The sequence below is a fragment of the Brachionichthys hirsutus genome, chromosome 9, assembly GCF_040956055.1.
Source record: "Brachionichthys hirsutus isolate HB-005 chromosome 9, CSIRO-AGI_Bhir_v1, whole genome shotgun sequence".
Lineage (NCBI taxonomy): Eukaryota > Metazoa > Chordata > Actinopteri > Lophiiformes > Brachionichthyidae > Brachionichthys > Brachionichthys hirsutus.
In genome coordinates this window covers 13,932,287-13,954,794 of record NC_090905.1, presented here as the reverse complement: position 1 = coordinate 13,954,794, position 22,508 = coordinate 13,932,287, and the positions used below count along the sequence as shown (strand labels likewise).

The following is a 22,508-nucleotide window of genomic DNA, read 5'->3' as shown; positions in this document are numbered from 1 at the left end:
ACGTTCCCTGGTTCCTCTGCACCTGGAAGCGCCTTGAATCATTCAGCCACGCCTTCCATTCAGCGCGTCTACATGACAAAAACAAAACAAAGTGTTCTCCCATTTGGAATTTCACGGCTGTGAGTCAAAGATAACCGTAAGCGAGTGTAGCTGCTGGCTGCTTGCTAATGCAAAAGGTATTTACACGCCTGTACCAGCAGGCCCTGAACGTCACCGGCATTAGACCTTCCCTGCCGTGTTAAAGGTGTGTACAGCAGGGAACGTCTCCTCAGACAACCAGGGGAAAGCAGGGAAAACCAGGAATGGTAAAATGCCCAAACTTTTATTTTCAAGTAATCGCTTCAATGAAATTAAGGATTTGATGCAAAATGTGAAGCAGCCGAGAAGGTAAGCCCGGACAAGTTGATACGGAGGTGAACACATTTACATTAGAATGTTTTTAAGCTGGTAAATCTTTACAATGAGGACACAAACGTTGTGTAACTATTTGCTTTGCAGGCTTAAAATCATTCTGAATCCGAAGAGGCGAAAAAAGAACATGCAAGGCCTCATGGCACAGAAAACAAAGGATGATGCGCGTCCTTCAAAGCTCAGGTAGCGCACGCTGCGCCGCCGCAGGCGTCTCAATCTCAGAGCCGTGAAATATTCTGGAATGTAAAATCAAAATCGCTTTTTAATGCAGTCGGAAGAATGGCGATAAACTCCAACCCACACTGGAGAAGCTGCTAAAGGATAAAAGTAAGAAAAGCTAAAAACACAGCATGCAGATAAAAGAAATAGCCCGAAGCGCATCACACGCAGCAGTCGCTGCAGAAAGGCATTTCTATACATGTGTTTGATCGTTCTAAAGAGTTTGACCCGCCCGTTTTGCTAATCGTCCCCTAAGAACATTTGGCGGCGTTCCACTCCTTCCTGCGGTCCGAATTCAGTGAAGAAAACATCGAGTTCTGGCTCGCGTGCGAAGACTTCAAGGCGACCGCCTCGACGGGCGACCTTCGCTGGAGAGCTGAGGAGATCTACCGGGAGTTCATCCAGCCTGTGGCCCGCAGAGAGGTAGGCCAGGCTCATGGCCCCCAGGGGACGAATGGATAAACCGCTGTTCAACTGCCAGTCTTGATTTCATAATTAGCAATAAACGCTAGACTACAATTCGAGTCACTTCCACTGATCTGAAGAGGCTATTTTTTTATATATATATTTAAGGACGTCACTCAAAAAGATTTATGATAGATGAAAGTAGCTTAATGTTAGCATCGTCGTTATGTGACGGCAGAACCAGCCTGAAACGAGGCGGAACCGTGCAGCTAATGCATTTGGTACGACCGTCTGCCTCTTCCCCAGATCAACGTCGACCATCACATCAGAGAGAAGATCAGGACGTGTTTGACCAACCCCGGCCTCTCCTGCTTCGACGAGGCCCAGAAACATGTCTACCTGCTGATGGAAAGAGGCTCTTGCCCCAGATTCCTGCAGTCTGACGCCTACCTGAGGCTGCAGGACAAATCCAGGACGCTCTGGTACATTTAGCCAAAGAACGAGGTCTGGAAATCGAATCCTGACTATTTGTCTGTTCGACCGATTCTCACGTTGTAAGAGATTGTGCTAAAGTAGATGTAAGGGTGATGAGATGTGAGGTGTAAAAGGTACAAGAAGCGGCTGTTTACGTTTACCCCAAGGCTGCACTGCCAGCTCCTGGCCTGGCATGCATACTGCAGCATGTTTACGTGTTTTGCGGGAACCACTGCCATGTTATTTTGTGTAAACAAAAACGGCGAGAAAAGAATTGTTGGATGTACTGTAAGTGTTAACTGAAAGTCTTTGTCAATGTTCCGTGTAGAAATGCTGATTGTTTTTAAATAATGAGCAATAAATCCTAATGGTTTATTCTTGTCCAACGCTGAGTCCGTTTTCTGCCGAAGATTGTAATAATTCCTATTTTTAGCGTTCTATTTCCAGATCATCAGAATCTTGGGACAGGTTTATATTTATCTGACGGACTGGATGCATGAGGGTGGGCATAAGTGGAAAAAAAAACCACACTAAAAGAGAAGAGTTTCCACATCAAGGCAGATTCTGTTGTTGGTCACATGTCTAATCTATCCTCTAATTGGGTGCAGCGATAACTCCACACAGCAGCTGTGGGGTTTACCACGCTGGAAAGAAGTAACCCTTGATCCCGCGCGGTGCTGTAAATGGCCTTATTCCTCCGAAATGTGCCTTAAAAAGGAGCACCGAGGCAGCTAATAATAACCCAGGGGCTTGAACGACAACGCCGGAGTCATCAGACAACCTGATGCGTAGCAGATCAGCCCCAAAGCGCTGCCTTGTTAGGGGAATAATCTCATCACCCGGAGACAATGATGTCAGAGACAGCCAAGGGGTTTCTGTCGAGGAAGAGGTCGAAAGTTGCCATAACCGTTCTTTAAATAAAAGCCTTTATATTTCATTGAAAATAAAGATCTATGTCTAATAAGCTTTTGGTGCCATTAAAAAAGAAATGTAAAGTAAGTTTTAATTGAATTAAAGAACATTTATTTGTACCCAGTTTTGGGAGTAATTTAAATCACATTATTATCATATTATTCAAAACGATTATTGTGGCTATTTTGTGGAGGAGACAAAAGGAAACAGACGCTGAAGGAGTTGAAATAAAATCTTTGGTTACCTTTCTGTATCTAACGCAGTTCTAGGAGTCCAGAGTTAACCTGGACTCTTAGCATTTGCTCTTCTACAAACTTTTGGCATAACGTAGTATCTGAATGCAGCATCATCTTCATCAGTGAATTATGAAGAGAGAAGTCTTTCCCAGGCACGCCAGCATTTCTATCAAATGCATTTGTTGCTTCATATGCATAAAACTGAAACTTTCTAAACAGAATCTATTTGTGGGTCTCCGAGTAAATGGCTTTAATTCCATCGAGCGCCACGTTTGTCACGACGTTAAATGTCAGATACTTGTGTTCCTGATAAAAGATAAGTCTCACACACAATCTGTCGCTGTTTTCCCACATGGTTACCATGCCCTAATGGTTACCATGGTAGCCAAAAAAAGGAAGTGAGTACTGTTGATGGCACATTTTTATTCAAGACTGTCACACCATCAGCTCTGGATGCTACAGGCTAACCGGATCGCATATGTGTTGCTCCAGCTTCCAATGCTTGGTGACACTAGCTAATGCCCCAAGACTCAGAACCATGCATGGGGGAAAAGAGGGAGGCCAAGCCAAAGGGCAGACGGTAACAGAACGGGGGCAACAGACGGTGAGCAGGGGTGGCAGGGTAGTACATGAAATATTTGATAATGCGACCTCAAATTCAGTGACTTCTTGTATTTGAATCAGTCTTTTGTGTAAAGTGTGTGTCCAGTTACACAACATTTCCTGTCGTTGTGCAACATGGAACACAAACCGTGCCTCCCCACCCCGGTTTGGACTCAGCTTATATATTCCCACAGTTTTCCCTTCATTTCCAGTCATCCTCCACTCCCAATGCCAGACAAAATATTTTAAGTTCAGCAATAATTTGAAACTCACACACAAAAAAAGAAAAATATCATGAATTGTCAAGAGTCTGCGCTACTAATGCTGATTTCAACTAGCATCTTGCCAAGAAACTTTCCAGGTCACTTTCAAGTTCTTACGCCACAACTTGATTTCTGGCCAAAGCCGCTAATTTCTTTTTGCTCCTATCTGCTCCGAGTGCCTTTCCACATCTAACAGGCTCAAATGCAAAAGGCTGGAGTCCATTTGAGGAGAGTTAGCCTGTACTGCCCCCCATAGATAGATTCAAGGTCCTTTATGCCCTCTTTCTTTGCCAAATGAAGCTTTTAGCATCATGCACCCTAAAGTCTCTGAGGTTTATTCCAGGGTCCTGACTGAAGGCTAAAGGGGACAGAGTGTCTGTGGTCAAGGCCCGACTCTGGAACATCCACCTTTTATCGTGGAGCCTGTCCTTATTTTAATTGAACTCTGTGCTGCCCTTGTGAAGCAAGTTATTAAGTGCTCTACAAATCAAGATTGTGATTATGATTACAGTTCCTTTCCATGCGTTCCTCTATCTCCCTTGAGACGTCAGTAGAAAAGTCTTGCTCTGGGAGGATGTCGGGGTTGAGAAAGTTCCTCCACATCGATGTGTTTGCAAGCTTTCCTGAGTGTCGCAATTTATCTGTAAAGACAAAAACCAAGGCGTTTTGAAATGGCATGCCGATAATGCGGCACAGATGTTGGGCCTTGTGGATCTTGTTGATCGCTTCATCTGGATGCCTAATCGCGACGTAATAGTTCTTTGAGTAAGCGCTCTCTGCAACGTCGACATTTTTCTAAGTTCTTGCTGCCTTGCAGAAACGGTGTCACAATAAATCCGTTCTTTCCTCTTCCTCATTGGCGTTGCATGAATTTCCTCCGTATTTAAAAAGAAAATAACTAAATCCCCGCCCCAATGAGGTCATCTTGTTCTGATAAAGCCATAAATCCGAGCGCTAAGAGGCCGGAGGAGCCAGACATCTATTTGTCCTCAACAGGGGTCGCTTTTCCGAACTGTGTGCAAAGGTTACGGTTTGCCTACCGCAGCAATCGCTGTTACTCTGCTTTGCGTGCCGTTCACATCAAAAATAATGTGAACGCAACGTCCTTCCAGCCACAGAGAGCGGCGCTCATTTGGCTCGCCGTGTTAGCGGGAGGACGGGATCTGGAGCAGAAGGAATAAGAAGAACGGCATAATAGGGAGTAAGGCATCGACGAGGAGGGAGGCGGGCATGCGATACAGTGTGAGTATGTGTTGCTTCCAACAGTAAGGTAGGAGGAGGAGAGGAGGAACACAAGGAGGAGGAGGAAGGGGTGCTTCCTCTTCAGGGCTGAGCTGACGATGCATCGCAGCAGCCTCGGTCTTTAGCAACACAAGACCTTGGTCTGAAAAGCTGTGTTGCAGGGGGGGAGGGGGGGGAGACCCTGCGAAGTGTCTCTCAGCCACAGCATGACCAGGACCAAGAGACCGACGGCGTGGACGTGACAAAACAATGGCCAGCCTCAGCACGCCGTGCTTCACCATGGACCGAGATGACAGGACGAGAAACAAGAACATGTGAGTGAATCTTTCGCATTAAGGCCAACCCGATGAAGAACCTCGGCTTAATTTGCCATCTTCTCCTTCTCCTGGTGCCAGGAGGTGCCACCTCGTGATTTCAACGAATAGCTGTCAGTATCTCCGCCTCGATTTCTAGCTCGACTATTCCTGTCCTTCGGACACCTGCACCTGTCTCGGGTCAGAAGAGAGCACCGAGGAATATTATGGAGGATTTTTGCAGTCTCCTGCAGGCTTTTGAACACCACATGTTATCTCTTCTAATGAGCAACATGCCTCGGAGGATTTGATGCGAGCTCATTTAACAGCGCCAAATCCAATGACAATGCAGTCATGCATTTCTTGTTTCTGAACAGCGGAAAGAACTTCATGTGCCGACTCCAGTGTATGTTCTCGCACTCTTCGAGCTCTGAGAGGTGAGGAGACTTATGGACTGTTTTGCATGCATTTTAGTTCTAAAATAGCACGGCCTGCTCCCATAATTTCCATCTAGGGCATCGTGAAAGGATTCGACCGAACTAGAGACACCATGTTTGCTTTGGCACCGAGCACACGCATGGCAGCTTATCCCATGGCTTTTTGTTTCCGCTGTGCTTTCTCGATTGGACGGCTTCTGCGGCGTCACGTTTCACCCCGCTGCTTCGTTCAGAAAATTCAATTCTGTTGGCTAATCTAATTTGTGTTCTCTCCCCAGCAGGCTAAGTTTAGAAGACACCCAACAATGGTCACAGTCACTGGAAAGGCTTCTCGAGTCTAAATGTAGGTTGGTGGGGGGGGGGGGGGGGTTGTCTCTTCTGAGGATGAGAATGCCATTTGAAAGGATTTTAAGAAAGCTGAAAGAGGGCGTTCTGTGTGTGTTTTCTGTTTTACGCAGATGGACTGGCCACTTTCCGCAACTTCCTCAAGTCCGAGTACAGCGACGAGAATATTGAGTTCTGGCTCACCTGCGAGGACTACAAGAAGATCAAGTCTTCATTCAGAATGTCCTCGAGAGCCAAGAAGATTTATGAGCAGTTCATCAAAGCAGAATCTCCGAAAGAGGTAGAAACAAATATGCTGACATCTTTCCGCACGGTTACGTCGGAGAGAAACATTCAGGAGTGCGAAATGGGAAAATCGGCTGCTCAGATGTTGCGTCTCAGATCGCTTCCTATCAACTCAGCCCCCTCATTCCTATCTGTCTGCCTCATTCCAGATCAACATTGACTATCACACCCGAGAGCAGATCAAACGGAATGTCAAGACTCCCACCACGCACTGCTTTGACGACGCGCAGAAGATAGTTTACGGCCTGATGGAAAGAGACTCGTATCCGAGGTTCCTCCGCTCGGACATTTATAGAACTCTCCTGGAAAACCTCGCTGCTGACGCCACAAAGGGATGAAGATGCGTCCAAGAGGAGGGCGAAAGGATGTCCTCCATTAGAGACAGTTGGTATGTCTTGTTATTCTGTATGTGGGCATCACAGTCCTCCAGCTGGGACCTCAACGCCGTTTCTTTGTCTTCCCACACCCGGCTGAGGTCCTTCAGCTGGGACCTCAATGCCTCCTCTTTTTCCTGTGAAAGGAGGATTTTTCCTCCGTTCCAGCTGAAGGACCTCCGTTCACAGCTGCTGGTTCTTGTTATACTCCTGCTCCTTCATTTGCAGGGACTGCTTCAACGGCTTTATCTCCTCCATTAGAGACAGTTGGCATGTCTTCTTATTCTGTGAGGGCATCACGGCCCTCCAGCTGGATAAAGAAGGAGAGTCGTCCCGCGTGCCACGTGGACTCAAACAGATGCCTTGGATCCGGTAAAACGTGCATTTTAGTTTCGTATTGGGGGGGGGGGGGGGGATCCCCACATCGAGGCACTTACTGAGGACTACGTCCAAAAAAAGGAAGAGGCACACTCAGCCTGAATGAAAATGGCAGCTCGCTTGCCCTGGATTACGACTCCGTACAGGCAAGCGGATGAACTGCTTACACCGGTTGATGAATCGGCGGGGCAACCGACGCCCGCGCCGCATATGAACGCCGTGTGGGCGACCTCCTTCGACCTTCTTTGTGGTGTTTCCTGTGCAGATAGAGGATGTGAGATGTACAGTTACACTCGATTAGTAAATTAATTAGTGTGTGTGTGTGTGTGTGTCGGAGAGTGCAAGAGATAATGTCTCCAGATGAGAGGGTTGAATGAGGGCGTTTCGTGACAATGGCCCTTTAAATGGAGGGTTTACTCTGGATTGACTGAAAAAGGTTTGTTTTTAAAACTGATGCTGATATATATTTTTATTTAAGATGCCTGTGGTTGATATATTCTGCCAGTATTCAATATATCTAAGGTTATACATTTCAAGCAAAACATTGAAAAATAGCTTTATTTTTTTTTCAATCCATTTCAAAGATGATGCATGTATATTTTGTGATGAGGAAACACGCGCACTTCTTCTGTAAGTCCGAACCATTCCCAATTCCCAGTTCCTCCTAATTCCCTATCTCAAAGCAAATTGTGTCTTTATGGTAAATGAAAAATAGTCTACACTTATATCGCCACTGGTTACAGTGTCGCGGTGCCTGAAGTGCGTGCACTAATCTATTGGAGTGGGATTAACCGTAGCGGTAGGATGTTTCACTTTGCATGATGGGATGTCAGACGTCCTTATATATCCTCAGAATGTGTCTTACTTTTGCTTTTGAAAGCGTGTCCTTTCTATTCTTAGCCGTTCAAAGTTCATTTCACTTAAAAGATTACAATGATGTGTTATTTATTGTTATCGGTCACCATTTGACTACAAATGTTTGTTGGAGTGTTGTTAAATGTTAGTGAGTTGAATTACATTAAATTATTTCAATCGCCTCCCTGGAACAACGAGAGATTTTTTTTTGCGTGCATACATACAATCCATCTCACAGAGAATACCATGCTGCCATATAAATAGCAATCCCCAGTTAAAAATAGACTCCGGCATATAAATAATTGGCTCTTTACTATTTCTGCTTCGCCTTTCATTGCTTTGTGCTGTAAAATGCAGTCGTGTTGTCCGTTTAAAGAAGATCGCAATGCAGCTGCAGTCAAGTAGATAATGAAAAATGGCGTTGTACAATTAATGGGATGTTTTCACAATGACCGCTGATGGGCAGCCAGCCATAAGTCCTGCACTCGCCAGTCAGCCCTTTGCCTTGTGCCTCTGAACGTGCCGAGTGTTGTTGTGTTGAGAGAAAGCCGATCTGTGACTGTGAGCGCGAGTGAAGTAGTTAGTGAGTTGGACTGGGTGTACATAGTGAATGTGTGACGTGGGACTGTGTGGAGAGTTAGTTTCTGTCTGTGTGTGTTGAGGTGCATGGTAGAAGTAGTAGGGGTGTGGCATATCTAACGTATCTGTTATTTCCTGCTTTTATAAAATCAGCTTTCTCCATAGACTAGAGAAAGGGAAATAAATAAAGCAAAATGACAAAACAAATTCTTAAAATACATAAATAAACTAAAGCATCAACAAAACAAGGAGACACCTTGAGTGCAAAAACAACTTCAAAAAAACATACACTATATACATATATAGTGCCCTGAGGTGACTTTCTGTTGTGATTTTTTCCTTCCAGCCGGTTACTAAAGCAGGTGATTTTAATTATCAACACCTCCTTCATTTTGAGAGAAGGCGCTCATTAGTGAGATCAGCTGTGCGGACATTTTTGGGTGATCTGATTTCTTCTTCCCTGATTAGCTGCTATGCATAATAGTGAATAATTCCTAATTCAATAATACATCAATAAAATGATAAAATTACACACACATGCAGCAGACCGAGCGGACGAAACGAAAGCGAGGCAGGGAGAGAGAGAACTTTGCACTTTTTAATTTTATGTTTTCTTGGTGTGTTTCTTGAGATTTGAGACAAGTTTTATTGTCTGTATTTTCTGTATTTCTTTGCCGTTTTTATATTATGTACACTGTAAAGCGTCTTTGAGTTTCCAGAAAAGCGCTATATAAATAAAATGCATAATAGAGATTTACATGCAGAGATTCGACCTTGTTCTCTGTGAGCCTAACCCTAACCCTCTGTGTGTTTGGTTTGGTTTTGTATTTTATATTATATAATATGTTTTTTGTCAGTGCAAAGATGATTTTAATAAACATTTGATATATTGTATGTTTTTACATTAGTAGCTAATTTTACACAATGCACATGATTTGGTATTAAATTAATTTAGCCAACAACAACAACAAAAAATCTCAGGAGCCACTTAAAAGAACCTTTTATTCCCATCACTCGTAGTAACTGGTCGGGCTGCATTGACTCAGTGACTCAGGCTGACAGGATGTGAAGAATCTGTCGGCAGCCAAGGGGAGGTCCTCCGATGTGTTCCTTCATTGCTGGCACACACACACACTTACACACACCTTAATGTTATTGGACTTTATTAAACCGGTGGATCTGTTTTTTAATGTCGCTGGTTCATTTGATGCCAATTGATGAGTGCTAAAATCAGATCACGGCCGTTTCCTGTGTCCATCGACGTTTCTGTCTTCAGAAGCGTTAAATCGTGAGAAGAGCTTTTCGTTATTGATTTTCTTAACAGCAGCAGCTTGGCATCGATGTGATGTTTGATACTGGTATTCATCTCACGATTAGCTGAAGTAAATCTGTGCTTTCCTGCTCTTTCCTGTTGATAGTGCCGCCTTGAAATGGACACAAATAGCTTCCGCGTCTCTCGAAGAACCGGCAAACACAAGAGCACCTTGAAATTAGAGCTTGATCAACAGCCTGATCGACTGTTCAAGCGTTCGGGACTGCAGGTTATATTTCTCCAAGAAGTCGAGTCAACTTTTCTCTGCGCTTTCCTTTTTTCTTTTGCTTCTCGCAAACGCCAGCATTTTGAAGTTTACTGTTATATTTTATTGCTGTTAGTTCATTTTACTGGCGTCATCGGGCTATTTAATATCCTCTTATATTTCCGTGTATGTTTTTACGAGTTTGATTTATCCTTCTTGTATCGTTGGCAGATCAGCACCCCCCCCCCCCCCCCCCCCCCCCCCGTGGATCAATCAACTTTATATCTCACCAATCTATGTGTCTGATTACAAGATTTATCACTGTGAGATGTAAGAGGTGTAAGGCTTGTCGATCTTGGGTGACCATTTCTTGAGGGTGAATCCGAACCAACTTCTGTAAATTACTGCCGAGACGAGTGACTCAGCGTTTGTGCAGACAATAAGTGAACTTTGATTGGAATGACGGGCAAATTAAAAGAGAAGGTCAAGAGACGTATTGATCTCTTTGTTTGTGTTCATCACTCCGCCCTGTGGAGTTGCATGATATTTACATGTCATTGTCATGTAGGGGGGGGGGGGTTGAAACACAAAAGGCGGTGGAGCATTGGAGAATCACAAACACTCAGGATTAGGTCGACCAGCTAATCTACATCACAGGAGTGTTGTTAATCTCAGCAGACTCATTGATCTTCTGAACCGCTTTGTCCGATACCGGGTCGGGGGTCGTGCTGGAGCCTAACTCATCAGTAAATGGGTGAAAGGCTTGTTCGTGTCGGCCCGTTTCATGCCAGCAGCAGGAACATGGTTTAAATAAAAAAACAACACGTTTTTATGAACTTCCAAATGCAAATGGGATTAGCTCTGCAAGCCGTTGCTGGGAATCACCTTCTGCCTGAGGCCGTCTGCGCCGCCGCCGGCCGCGCGCCTTAGCTTAGGGGAAACTTGGCTCTGCTCTTCATCCACTTCAACCGCCGGCTGCTGCACATCATAATAAACACACGATGTGGGCGGCGTGTTTTCCCCCTGGGAAGCGCCAAAGTTTAACACCAGACAGCAGGAGAGGAGTGATAATCACAGCACAGCACGGCAGGTGACGCAGAAACATCCGCGCTCAGATCATCTGGGACAAATAGTGTGCTCGTCGCATATGCGTGTCCTGTTCCTCCCTCGAAATGTCCTTTTAGTGTTTTTGGGACGTGATGCCGATATCCGACTGCAACCTTACGGGAATCTGGAGCTCGGCTTCCCAACCAGAGACCGATGGGAAATGCTTCTCTGAGTTTTCGGTCGCCAGCTGTCACGCTTCTTAGCTTAGCTTTAGCCTTTTTGTCTTAACTGCTGTTGTCCACGTGTTGTCGTATCTTGCACTTGTTGCGTTAAGTCCAAAGCAGGCACAAAGACTGCAGATTAGCTAAAGCTAAGTTCTACTGTATAAACAGTGCTTTAATTACATGTGCATTTTAAAATGCTCATGCAAGCTGGTTAATTATGAAATTGAGAATATATTTTTAACAGCTGAATTGAGCTTCTGTTGTTAGGTAGATTAATTAATCAATATTTATTTATAGATTGAATATGAGGTGAGAGGAGGAGGACGTTTTAGAAAAGAAATGCTAACGTTGCTATGTGTCCTGTTGCTGTAGCAACCTGAAAGAACATGACTATGCTGAACTTGGCCTTGCGTCAGTGGAAGACTTAACTATTACATTCGTGCGTTACTCACCTGTCAGTCACCGTGCTAGCCAGTCACCGCCCATCCTGGTGCACGCCACTAACCACCGCTGCAGACACGCTGGGGCCCGCACATCCGTTCCTCCTGACCTCCCATGGAGTTGAAGATTCTGGCATTATTGACTATTGACTCTGGCATTAAGATCCAATGTCCGTCCATGTGTTTGTTGACGTGTTTTTCCCACCCAATCTAACGCCGTTCCTCGCTGCTATAAATGGTCATTTATTCGCCTGAAACGTTGCTGAGGGACAGAACTTGCTTCGCGTTGAAGCGTAGCTCAAACTCCGCTCTCCGCTCACAAGACGACCCCCAAAACCCCAAAAGGTCATCCGAATTTAACCGATGAACGTGTCACCACCGACATCAGCGATGCTACGAAGCGGGATGCTACTCACGAGGCCAGTATGGAAGGAATGTAGCAAAGCATTCACCAGTGACCAAGCATCTAACTCGTCATTTGTCCTGAGCGTCGGGACGCCACGATGACAAAAGCAGTCGTCGCCACGCCCTGACAAAGTATTGCAGGTCGTGCTGCGAGCTCGCGTGGGATCGGGCAGAGGCGCTCTTCGTTTTTCAAGGTGTAAAACAGGAGGAAATGAAACATATCAGAGCCTCTGATGCTTTCTGAATGTGTCAAGACGTGAATCACAAAGCAGCTGCAAAGAACCTGCAACAGCAGGAAAAGCACTTGAGAACGGGGAGAACGGTTCCGTTCCAGTTTTATTTTTAGGGATCTGCCACGTACGTCACAGCTCAACCTCAGACTCGTAAAAATGGGAGCGTGCAGGAACAAGGGAGGGCATGTTTACGCAGCGACGGCCCAGCCAAGCCTCCAGCCCTGCGCGTTATACCAGGGGCAAGTCTGTTTACACAGCAACAGCCAATGGCGTCAAAGACCTGTCGCTGAGGACCCGCCTCTCACCTGTCACACAACTATAAAGGTGCCAGAGGAGACAGGGAGGGAGCAGGAAAATAGATCGAACCATGAGAGAGCACCTGAGCCAGAGCATGGAGAGCACAGAGCGCTCCACGGAGATAAAGGACATGAAGTAAGTCCCTGTGGTGAGGATGACGGTCACCATGACGACCTCTGTTCCCCTGCCATGAAATACTGACGTTGTTTTTGTCTTTTAAAGGAGGAAAACGTGGAGAAACAGAATACGACTTCTCTTGAAGATGGATTCCTCCAAATCAATATTCAACCTGATGAAAAACAGAACCGACAGGTAAATATTTTTATTTGATTGTGTGTTAATGTATATTTGCATACCTGTGTTATTTTTACATTGCTTTTCTGTCGCTGTGGTTTTCTGTAGCGGTTAAATGTCACCTTGAAGCCGTTTGTCTGATCTATATTGTTGTCTGCATCCTCAGCCCGACCGCGGATGACGTCAACCAATGGGCGGAGTCGCTGGAGACGCTGCTTAACAATAAATGTAAGCATCATTAGCCGAGTTTTGCTGCACGATTACATGACGAAGTCTCCGTAGCAGCTGTGTGAGGCTATGGGCTTCAACAAAGCTTGAGTCAAACCCCAGATGTCAAATTCCTCCTCCTCTCTCCCAACAGATGGAAGAGCCGCCTTTTATATCTTCCTGAAATCCGAGTTCTGCGAGGAGAACATCGAGTTTTGGACGGCCTGTGAGGATTTCAAGCAGCACACGTCAGATGAAGAGCTGGCGTCCAAGGCCAACAGCATTTACGAGGAGTTCATTAAAAACGAAGCTCCCAAAGAGGTACTTGAAGCCTTGAGAAGCGTTCCTGTGAGTTTGCAGCCGTTTAAATGTGGTCGACTGAAGCTCAACGGCCGTTTCTGTGTCTGCAGATAAACCTGGATTTCCACACCAAAAACGCCGTCCTGCAGAGCCTGCGGGATCCCACGCCCAGCAGCTTCCTGGCGGCTCAGAGGAAGGCCTACAGCCTGATGGAGAACAACTCCTACCCCAGGTTCATCCACTCCGACCTCTGCAGGCAGCTGTGCCAGAGCGCCGAGAAGGAGAACAAGCTCATTAAGTCCAAGTCCAACTAGACATCCCGTCCTGGAGTCATTTGTTTACCGCGTGGAGAGACTCCTGATGGCGCTCGTTCCAGGCGCCGCCTCGGGATCATGGACCCAAATGCAAATCCTGCATCATCAAGCGTGGAGAAAATGCAAAACTGAAGCCATTTATTTATTATTCCATCCTGCTAAGAGCGTTCCGACAGTGAAGTTGGGATGAATGGGCCCGGAACATTTTCACCACGCCGTTAGAATGTGGAATTAAGAGCGGTGCGAGAAGAGCTTCGTCCAAAGCCGTCCACCGTCGCCTTATCGATAAAGCTGTTTCAATGTGATCCAGCGGTGCACTGTGGGAGTCACGCATGCAGGACGTCCTGCGTGACCCCGTTTTCATGTTTACACACAAATAAAAGAGAAACAAAACAAAACAAATGCACTTTAAATATATATGAAAAAATTCTGCTGAAGACTGAGATGCTGTAAATGCTGAGAGTGTGTTGAAGTTCGGGGCGGCTGGACTGCCTGGGAATAAAACGAATGCATCCAATGCTCCAAGATGTGTATTTCTGACGTTCAATAGACATCACGGTGCAGTTTGTAAACACCGACTTCAGAGTAGACTGTAAACACGCGGCCGCCTTAGATGTTGCTAGCTAGCGCGTTAGCGTTCGTTATTTACGCATCATGCAAGCAGAGAAACATCGGCGTCCGTGTGGAGCCGCGTTTCGCTCTACTTGCAGATCTGAGCGACTCCAAGCTATCGTGGCATCACGTTAGCTTGTAAACCTGCTGGAGTGACGGGTTTGCCCTCCTCCTACGCCTCAGCTGGGGGGGGGGGGGGGCAGGGTTGTTCCCTGAGGTCACACTGCAGTATAGAAACCCGTGACCTTGCAGAGAGTCAGCCCGGCGGAGGTTTAAGTCCCGCCCGCATCGATAGCCACGTGTTGCTTCTCTGGCTCTTTGATGCTCGTCTATCCTGATTGGACGCTTGACAATGATGCATATCATGTGTCAGATTTCATGCACCTTGCATCAATCTTGGATCAACAGAAACTAAGAAGACACAATGTTCTGGTTGTCCAGTTGCACGACAGCATTCCTCTCCTTGCGGCAGTGACTGGCACCTGCTCCTCCTGCTGCGCCTCCTCTCAGGTCACGCTGGAGCCTTTTCCCAGCAGTCAACAGGTGAGAGGCGGGGTACACCCTGGACAAGCCGCCAGTTCATCACAGGGCCACACACACACTCACACCTTCAAATTAGTGTAACCAATTCAACTTGCATGTTTTTTTTTGGAGGTGGGTAGGAAGCCGGAGAACCCGGAGAGAACCCAGGCAGACACGGGGAGAACATGCAAACGCCTCACAGAAAGGGCCGCAAGTCGGATTCCAACCTGCGACCGTCTTGCTGTGAGCCGACAGCGCTAACCACTGCACCAATTTGCAGCAGATGAAAACGGATTCATACCCAACTACAGCATCTGCATTACTTCAGCCGCTGCCGCGTTTGATGACGAGCCATTCATTATCACCCTGCAGAACTGGAAGCGTCAGTAGGAATACTTTAGCTTGCTCATCCGCGTGGCCTGACCTCTGACAGGATTATGAATCAGACATAGTGTTCTCTCTCCGGGCAGCAGAGCCGCTGGGTGGGAGCCAACGGGTGCTTAAGGTGTGTATGTAAACACTGGAGCCAGGAATAGAACGGAGGGCCGGGCTCTGCTGCAGCTGGCAGACTTTGGGTGCGTCGGTTAGACGACTCTACTCTCGTCTTCGAGCAGGAACCGTAAATCAAGCCGGTGCGGGTTGCAGCAGTTCAAAACAACACACGTCCAACTGGACAAGTCACTGAAGTCGTTAGTCTTTGATGCACTTATAAGGACGCTGCAGCTCGTCCAAACAATCCGGAGAGGTCAAGTGTTTGTGTTTTAAAGGTTTTTAAGAGGATTGATCTTGTCAAACCTCCACTCATTCAATTAGCATGGGATGGAAAACTGTCTTCTCATGAGTGGGGAGGACAGTGCCTGTTTTACCTATCCTCTAGCAGCAGGTGGCAGCAGATACCTGCGTCCCATTTCATTTCACCTTCCTGCTATATTACCAACACATTTTATCATTGGGCTCAATCTGACTTCAGAGAGTGATTGAAACAATGTTGCAGGAGAATCACGGAGCCCTTTGAACCGTTTGATCTTCACTGCGGTGGAAACAAAGTCACTAAATGAGCCGAGCTGCCGCAGAACATTAGAGATAGTCATAGGTGGGAGGAGTAGGTCACCAACGAGTTAAAAATGTGTTCAGCATATTGAAAAAATATATAATTGTATGCTTAATCAATTGTAACCATCAAATTACATTTCATGACTTTCCCTAAAATAAGAAAAAGTGAACTACTATTCTTTGAATGCCAAACATTGAGCGGGTTGGGATAACAGGAGAGAGAAAACCACTTTCAAAGATCAAACATCTGGATATTTTATTATGAAAATAAGACAGATCATAACTTTAACATCTTTTCTTTCTATCATGCATTAGAGCTGATGGGGAAATGAGAGGAGAGTCTCTGCTAAAACCCGGAGGTGAACTTCATGTCTGGATGGATCGCAGGAGGCCGGACTGCGGAAGCGGCGCGGGAACGTCGGAGCGCGTTGACGTCATGTGACGGGCGATGCATCCGGGTGTGGCTCGGCGATGGAAGCGTGACCGAGGCGTTCCCGCTCACTTGGCTTCCTGGGCTTTTTTGGCGCTCTGTTTCTCCTTCGCCTGCGGTGGGGAAAAAAAGAAAATGTCTTCAACCCTGAAGGTGGAAGATAGATAGAGACAAAAATAACAGCAATGACCTTGAACGCGTCTCCAAGTTAAATCTGAAAGTACCTTCTCCACCAAAGGCATCAGCTGCTGGTACTCTGCCAACGTCTTCAGCAGCTCCATGATGAACGGGAGATAGTTGTGCTTCCGCCGAATGTTTTCAATCTGCGAGAAAACAGGAAGCGAAGAATAACCGATGCGCGTGAACGAAATGAAATGAACCTCTGTGGCGCTCAGAATGAGCTGAAAACATAGCAGCAAGCGCCCCCTCGAGGTTTACAAAGCATCCCATAATCATTCGCAAGGTATTCAGGGGAGGAAATTAAAGCGCCTTCACCGAAGGACTACGTAACAAGCAAAAACTTACTTTATATCTTTTAAGTTTCTGGTTTTCCTCTTCGATGAGGAGCTGACACTTGGCGATCTCTGATTGGATGGAGCTAAGAAACGTGCTGCTCTGGTCCGTGTCCATTGGTTCATCCTGGGAACAGACGGAAGGATACATTCTGCATGTTCTAGATTTAAGAGTCATCAGTGGCCATTAAGAGTCCTATTTCTAATAGATTAACTGCTGGATTGGTAAACCTGTGGGAGGCTCAAAATGATATATTTGTACATGACATGTATCACTATGCTGACCTCTAGTGGCCGAATGTTGTCATCACGGCGGTCTACCCCTTTAGACACGCAACATACTCCAGCTTGCATGCACAAACTCTCTTTAACATAGATCGTCCTGCCAATAATCAGAAGATCAATAAAATAAAACATTTAAATACCTCTGACGGACGGCTGACGCAGATCAGTAGCCTCATGGGTAAAAGTGAAAGGAAGCACCGCTCCCACCTGACTCGCTCTTCTGCTGACACTCACCTCAGTAAGTTGAGTCTGCAGCTCTGCTATCTTTCGCTCGTATATCATTTTTCTGTCCGACACGATGGCCATTAAGTTGAACCGGATTTCTCCTTCGCTGTACCTGAAGATGACAGGATGATGCATGAAGATACAGGCACGTAAAGACGGAACGTTACGCTTGCTTTATGGATAAATCCAACAAATCACATCCCGGCTGCTCACTTCTGTATTCTCTTCTCGATCACCGGGCGAACGGCGCTGATCCAGTCGTCCTGGTTGCAGGCGCCTGGCGACAAGGACGAGACGGGAGTGAACGCCTTTCTACAGCAGCGGATAACAGGCTTCGAGACGTCGCAACGAGGGATCCTAAATAAAAGGCTTCCTCTCACCCAGGTCGATGGGTCCCTCTCGAAGGCCGTCCAGCTCGTAGAGCCGCCCGTTAACCGGGACGTAGCTCACAAAGTGAAAGGCGTCCTCGTCCTTCGCCGAAGACTTTGCATCAAATTCAAACATTTGCTGTCTGCAAATACAAGAAATACGCAACGATGGATCAGATATAAATATTTACGACACCCCCTATTAAAAATCCAGGAGTAGGGAAGCGAGAATTCACTCAAAGAAAACACAAATTGGAAGAAAGCTTTTGCCCTCAATTAAAACGCTCATCCACAGTTTTTTCTGAGCGCTTCTCATCATGGAAGCATTTTTCCACTTGTAATTTATCAAAAGGCTTATTTTTGGGAAGCCCAACTCACACTTGGCCGTTTCACCAAAGCAAACCGGTGCCTTAGCAACAAAAGGGCAGAAGACGGAGTTCGAAAAAGCTAAAAATAAGACGGAGCAAATCACACGGAGCGTCTCCAGCCGGAAGCGATGCGAGCCGGAGCTTACCTGGCGAAGCTGTTGTGAACTTGTCGGATCACTTCAGAGTTACTTAGAGCCAAACCTTTCATCTGGGGAGAGGAGATGCAGGATTAGAACGTCCTCAAAGACGGAGCAGCATTAGCGAAGCGGCTTGTCCTCACCCGAACCAAGTGGGGGTTTGCAGAAACATGGGGCGCTAACTCAAATACTAACAATTAGTTTGTGTTTCCGGCTCCGCTTGCTGCGCCTCATAGTTAGTTGTGAATGAAAACTAAATGGAAAATACCGTGAACATACAGCGGCATCGAAGCTCTGTGAGAATTCCCGGAACTCCGTCAGCGTGTCTCCGAGCAGCATATCGGAATGGGAGCAGTTGAGCAGAACGCTGACGATGGCCTGGGTGGCACAGGCGTTGTTGATGACCTGCAAACACAAGCAGAAAATACATTAGACAGATATATATATATATATATACACACATATATATATAGCACCACTAATACATTACAAAAGATTTGATCTTCTGTTCGGGTAAATTGCCAAATTCTGAGAAAATGTTTCTTGTATTTCTGAACATCAGCAGCGGAGATAAGAAGTCAAACATCTGGAAAGCTGAGAGGAAGCCACATTTAAAGGAACTCGTTTCTTGGACTTCCTGCCAATAGTTAGAAATCTGAGCGTGCTCTGAAATGACAAAAATAAACACACCTGTTTAGCAAAGAAGATCTGGTCCAGCCTGGAATCCTGGACGATGGATCCCGCTGGCTCTTCCCCAGGCTGCCACTTGAAGAGGAAAATGAGCCCATGAACCGGTCTGGAAGAGAACGAATCAATACATCCTCCCAAAAGAATCTCAAACAACTGAGGCTGAGTGACTTCAGGTATGAACATACTTCAGGTTGTCAAAGTTCTCTGGCTCCATGCTCCAGATCTCTTCAACCTGCGCGCCTTTGCAACCTGAGAAAACACGCGTGAGGCACCGAGTCAAGCATCCACGCTGCTCGTGGAACCGGCTCACCGGTCCGGTTTCAGCTAAGCCCCGGTTACCCGCGATAACAACGACGACTGTCAACACTCGTGAGACTGTGTTTACGCGCCGTTGTTTTGAACGCTGAGTAATGCTATGCTAGTTAGCAGTGGCTGTCCAATCATAGACGCGACATGCGCGTTACCTATCGGAGGATGAGAATACTGCTGAAATTACAGAGACTGTTATATTCATCCTGCTCATCCACTCACATGTTGCTTTTCTCCATTTTGAATATTGTTGTAATTTATAAGCTAGCGACAGCGCGAGCAGCTAGCTAGCTAAAGCGCTGCCGAATAGCCCACATTATGCAGAATTAGCAGCTAGCTAGCCACCGACCAAAACGCGCTCACCGAATCCTTTTATGAGCTCCGTGAAAACGCCGGGGTCGCTCTCCATCAGGCACCATTCTCCTGCGCTTCCTGACATCCTTTAGAATCCTGCTGGTTCAACCTTTCGCTCACTCACACAAGAAACTGGCATCCGCCACACTCACACAAGAAGCTAAATTCACCGTGACGTCATCCGCGATGCGGTGTGCACGATTTGTGACTCCGCGTACACCGGAGAGCTGGAATCAATGGACCTTATCACTGCTCCCGCCCCACGGGGAGGAACAGATGAAATACGAAGCGCTCTCTTTTCTAAAGAATTATGAATGGTCATACTTGTATTAGTAATCGTGGATTTACATTCAATAAATGCATTAATAGAACGTTTCAGCTGGTGTTATCTTTGTTTTTTATTTATAATATCGATCAGCATGATAGCCATAATGGCAGTATTATTTTATTAATAGAGGCATCTGGTTTGTTGACCAAAAACACTCAACCAGTCTAATCACTAAAACAATTGAGACAGAAAATGTAGAGACAAATTTTTATTATTTATATGACACACAATCTTTTTCATAGTCTCAAATGTCTTATTAAATGTAATGTTCCGGATTAGTCTAACTCCAAGATGTGTGCTGAATCAAATCATTCCGCTGTTCGATACGATTCTGAAACCATGCAGGGGAGAGCAGTAGCACCATTCGCAGGTTTTCACAGAGTATGGCAGCAATAATGTACAACAATGTACATACCTGCAGTAAACGTTATTTTAACAATTATCACCATCATCATAATTTAACATCCATCCATCTTCCACCACTTATCCGGGGCCGGGTCGCAGAATTGCGTATTCAACATTGTTTAACAAATACTGAACACTGTCATGTTTAAACAATTTACAAGTTCTAATGTGAGATCAAGACAATATTGAATAAATATGAGATTGAGGTAGACGACAGAGACGGTTAGTCATTTGGCGGACTCGAACTGTCCGCTGCCTGAGCCTTCGGCGCCGCCTGCAGCGCATTTCTCAATGAGTGGCAGCAACTTTCCTTGCTGATGGAGCGCTTTGGTGTCAGAGCCACCCCCAATGCACTTCCCATTGATGAAGACTCGAGGAACCTGAACACAATCGGCACAAATTCAGTATCATTTGAGGAATTGATAAAAGAATAAAAGTCGGATTTCAGTCATCCTGCTTCTGCTTTCCTCCAATCCTGTGCTCATCATTTCAAAGATATTTGTCTTTTACTGCATGGACGGCAAAATTTAAGACCATTGTTCCAGCATTTGAACTTTTCACAACTTTACTGAGGGAGAAGTCATTAAGTCTGCAGCAAAGTTAAGCAAAAGCTTCAAATGTAATGCATAATCATTTTAATCTTAATGAAACTCAGGCCCAATGGTGTATTTTATATAGTGTTTATGCACGGGTGACATTATCTTCAAACATGTACTTTAGAGCGGAGAATGAGTATTACGCAGAACATTCATTAAATGAATATATTTTACTCTGATTCGGTTATTCTGGTCGAAATAAGTCAGAATACCTTATTGATGGAAAATGGATTAAGATACATGGCTGCAGCCCTAAGCAGGAGGCCCTCACCGTCCTCGCACCAGTCAGGTGGGCCAAGGTCTCCTGGAGTCTCCGTCCGTCATCGTGCTCATCCAGCTCAATCACTTTGTAAATCGCACCAATGTCATTGAACACATTCTTGGCCATTCTGCAATAAGGACAGGTGCTCTTGGAAAATATCACGACGCAGTTCTGTGACACCACCTCCTGAAAGTCCAGGCAAAATCACATTTTGTTATATATATATATATATAGTTGATTATTTCTTCAGACAAACACACAGAGACAGGACACAAGGAATACCAGGAAAGCAACACTTTGAGGCACATTTCCAGGAGGAACCAACATTCATCTGATTCAAATGCCAAATGTATCACAGATAATGCATCAGACGAGCAAGCATCCATTTACCTGGACATACTGAACACAAGCTGCGGCGGACCCCTCAGTGGGGGACGATGTGAAATTCCCCATTCTGAAAAGTACAAGTATTTGAAATCATTTGCCAACCACAATCTAAGAAAGATTAACACAACACAGTGGGGCCAGATTCCACCATTAACCTTAACAACGTGAAAGGATCAAAGAAGAGACGAACTGGAGGCTAATAATTAGCAAAGTAATTGTTAATTGGAAACCGTTACTACTTTGACCACGTTTAAAATTCACCCCAGTCTAAACCTTCCTTAGGTTCATTTGCGAGGTAATCCGGGATTAGGAGTACTACTAGCTCACGTAAACCCCATTTACATAAACTTCAACAACAAAACCTCCCAAAGGTGATTTAATAGCCCAGGAAACGTGGCATCTTTATAAATTTGTTGTAAACCTTCTGACAGTATTAAAGATCAAACTCTTTTCCCATCTTCAAATCACAGCCAGACAGATCGTGTGAGCAAACGTGGACGTGAACCGACGTAGTCTTTAATTAATTGAATATTCATTGGTAGCAGGCAGCCGAATTTACCACGGGAACCCGTGTAATCGATAAAATGACAAACGGGGTGTGTTTGGCGACATGTACGACACTTACACAGATTAAACTTAAAATCGTGTAAATACATGATGTAGCATTTCCGTCCAGCGCTACATGCAGCAGATCCTAATATTTAGCCAGCCGAATGAACTCGAGCTCCCCTTGTGAACTATTCATGCTAGCCTACGGGTCTGTGACTTTACTCTGCATTCCGCTACCTTGCTAGCTAATATTTTTAGTCAAGCTAACGGGAATGACCTTCGGCAGCCGGTCAGCGCCACCCTGGGGAAACATCCGGCCCGCGTAAACATGGTGAAAAAATAAATGCCCAAAAGACAATAAGTTCTTCTGCCTGACTGATTCATGCGGTTGTGTTCTCACTGGCCTGGGGCTACACACCACCTCCAGCTGGCTCTGTCTGCTTGCTTGAGCGAGATAAGCGCTTCAGTATTTATCCCCCTGCCTGAAGAGACCACCGGAAGCACTTCTTCTTCTTCTTCTTCTTCTT

The 22,508-nt window shown here is 45.8% G+C and overlaps 5 protein-coding genes across 6 annotated transcripts; 3 read left to right on the top strand and 2 right to left on the bottom strand.

The window, feature by feature from the left end:
- The first annotated feature begins 194 nt into the window (after positions 1 to 194).
- Positions 195 to 1,895, top strand: si:ch211-117l17.6 (regulator of G-protein signaling 21). Its single transcript, XM_068743343.1, has 5 exons — positions 195 to 387; positions 499 to 594; positions 683 to 738; positions 887 to 1,053; positions 1,342 to 1,895. The coding sequence occupies exons 1-5, from the start codon at positions 311 to 313 to the stop codon at positions 1,525 to 1,527; spliced, it is 582 nt and encodes a 193-aa protein (XP_068599444.1). The 5' UTR covers positions 195 to 310; the 3' UTR covers positions 1,528 to 1,895.
- Positions 1,896 to 5,014: 3,119 nt separating this feature from the next.
- LOC137899106 (regulator of G-protein signaling 21-like) lies at positions 5,015 to 6,463 on the top strand. The gene is made up of 5 exons (XM_068743115.1): positions 5,015 to 5,079; positions 5,436 to 5,495; positions 5,777 to 5,838; positions 5,954 to 6,120; positions 6,275 to 6,463. The coding sequence occupies exons 1-5, from the start codon at positions 5,015 to 5,017 to the stop codon at positions 6,461 to 6,463; spliced, it is 543 nt and encodes a 180-aa protein (XP_068599216.1).
- A 6,070-nt stretch (positions 6,464 to 12,533) lies between these two features.
- Positions 12,534 to 14,114, top strand: rgs2 (regulator of G protein signaling 2). The gene is made up of 5 exons (XM_068743197.1): positions 12,534 to 12,609; positions 12,697 to 12,786; positions 12,935 to 12,996; positions 13,130 to 13,296; positions 13,386 to 14,114. Exons 1-5 carry the CDS (start codon positions 12,545 to 12,547, stop codon positions 13,587 to 13,589), a joined length of 588 nt encoding a protein of 195 aa, XP_068599298.1. The 5' UTR covers positions 12,534 to 12,544; the 3' UTR covers positions 13,590 to 14,114.
- A 1,905-nt stretch (positions 14,115 to 16,019) lies between these two features.
- Positions 16,020 to 19,628, bottom strand: uchl5 (ubiquitin carboxyl-terminal hydrolase L5). The gene is made up of 11 exons (XM_068743174.1): positions 19,464 to 19,628; positions 18,977 to 19,040; positions 18,792 to 18,897; positions 18,381 to 18,506; positions 18,111 to 18,172; positions 17,609 to 17,739; positions 17,442 to 17,505; positions 17,238 to 17,340; positions 16,732 to 16,845; positions 16,431 to 16,529; positions 16,020 to 16,319 (listed from the first exon to the last, which is right to left on the bottom strand). Exons 1-11 carry the CDS (start codon positions 19,537 to 19,539, stop codon positions 16,275 to 16,277), a joined length of 990 nt encoding a protein of 329 aa, XP_068599275.1. The 5' UTR covers positions 19,540 to 19,628; the 3' UTR covers positions 16,020 to 16,274.
- Positions 19,629 to 19,923: 295 nt separating this feature from the next.
- On the bottom strand, positions 19,924 to 22,508 carry glrx2 (glutaredoxin 2). Of its 2 annotated transcripts, none has more exons than XM_068743781.1 (4): positions 22,386 to 22,508; positions 21,436 to 21,499; positions 21,055 to 21,231; positions 19,924 to 20,567 (listed from the first exon to the last, which is right to left on the bottom strand). In XM_068743781.1, exons 2-4 carry the CDS (start codon positions 21,496 to 21,498, stop codon positions 20,415 to 20,417), a joined length of 393 nt encoding a protein of 130 aa, XP_068599882.1. In that variant the 5' UTR covers position 21,499; positions 22,386 to 22,508; the 3' UTR covers positions 19,924 to 20,414. The 2 variants fall into 2 exon arrangements, with proteins under 2 accessions (XP_068599882.1, XP_068599881.1); XM_068743780.1 differs by lacking the exon at positions 22,386 to 22,508 and adding an exon at positions 22,058 to 22,175.

Bases quoted from the DNA above. Each gene is read 5' to 3' on its own strand.
- uchl5 (XM_068743174.1), bottom strand. From the start codon at position 19,539: ATGTCAGGAAGCGCAGGAGAATGGTGCCTGATGGAGAGCGACCCCGGC. The intron at 17,506-17,608 runs GTGAGAGGAAGC...CCTTGTCGCCAG, and splicing joins AGAGGGACCCATCGACCTGG to GCGCCTGCAACCAGGACGAC. The intron at 17,341-17,441 runs GTGAGCAGCCGG...TGTCATCTTCAG, and splicing joins ATCGAGAAGAGAATACAGAA to GTACAGCGAAGGAGAAATCC.
- si:ch211-117l17.6 (XM_068743343.1), top strand. From the start codon at position 311: ATGCCCAAACTTTTATTTTCAAGTAATCGCTTCAATGAAATTAAGGAT. The intron at 595-682 runs GTAGCGCACGCT...TTTTTAATGCAG, and splicing joins GCGCGTCCTTCAAAGCTCAG to TCGGAAGAATGGCGATAAAC. The intron at 1,054-1,341 runs GTAGGCCAGGCT...CCTCTTCCCCAG, and splicing joins AGCCTGTGGCCCGCAGAGAG to ATCAACGTCGACCATCACAT.
- rgs2 (XM_068743197.1), top strand. From the start codon at position 12,545: ATGAGAGAGCACCTGAGCCAGAGCATGGAGAGCACAGAGCGCTCCACG. The intron at 12,997-13,129 runs GTAAGCATCATT...CTCTCCCAACAG, and splicing joins GACGCTGCTTAACAATAAAT to ATGGAAGAGCCGCCTTTTAT. The intron at 13,297-13,385 runs GTACTTGAAGCC...CTGTGTCTGCAG, and splicing joins AAAACGAAGCTCCCAAAGAG to ATAAACCTGGATTTCCACAC.
- glrx2 (XM_068743781.1), bottom strand. From the start codon at position 21,498: ATGGGGAATTTCACATCGTCCCCCACTGAGGGGTCCGCCGCAGCTTGT. The intron at 21,232-21,435 runs GTAAATGGATGC...CTGGACTTTCAG, and splicing joins CTTGTGTTCAGTATGTCCAG to GAGGTGGTGTCACAGAACTG. The intron at 20,568-21,054 runs GTGAGGGCCTCC...GATTGTGTTCAG, and splicing joins ACCTGACTGGTGCGAGGACG to GTTCCTCGAGTCTTCATCAA.
- LOC137899106 (XM_068743115.1), top strand. From the start codon at position 5,015: ATGGCCAGCCTCAGCACGCCGTGCTTCACCATGGACCGAGATGACAGG. The intron at 5,080-5,435 runs GTGAGTGAATCT...GTTTCTGAACAG, and splicing joins AGGACGAGAAACAAGAACAT to CGGAAAGAACTTCATGTGCC. The intron at 5,496-5,776 runs GTGAGGAGACTT...TCTCCCCAGCAG, and splicing joins CACTCTTCGAGCTCTGAGAG to GCTAAGTTTAGAAGACACCC.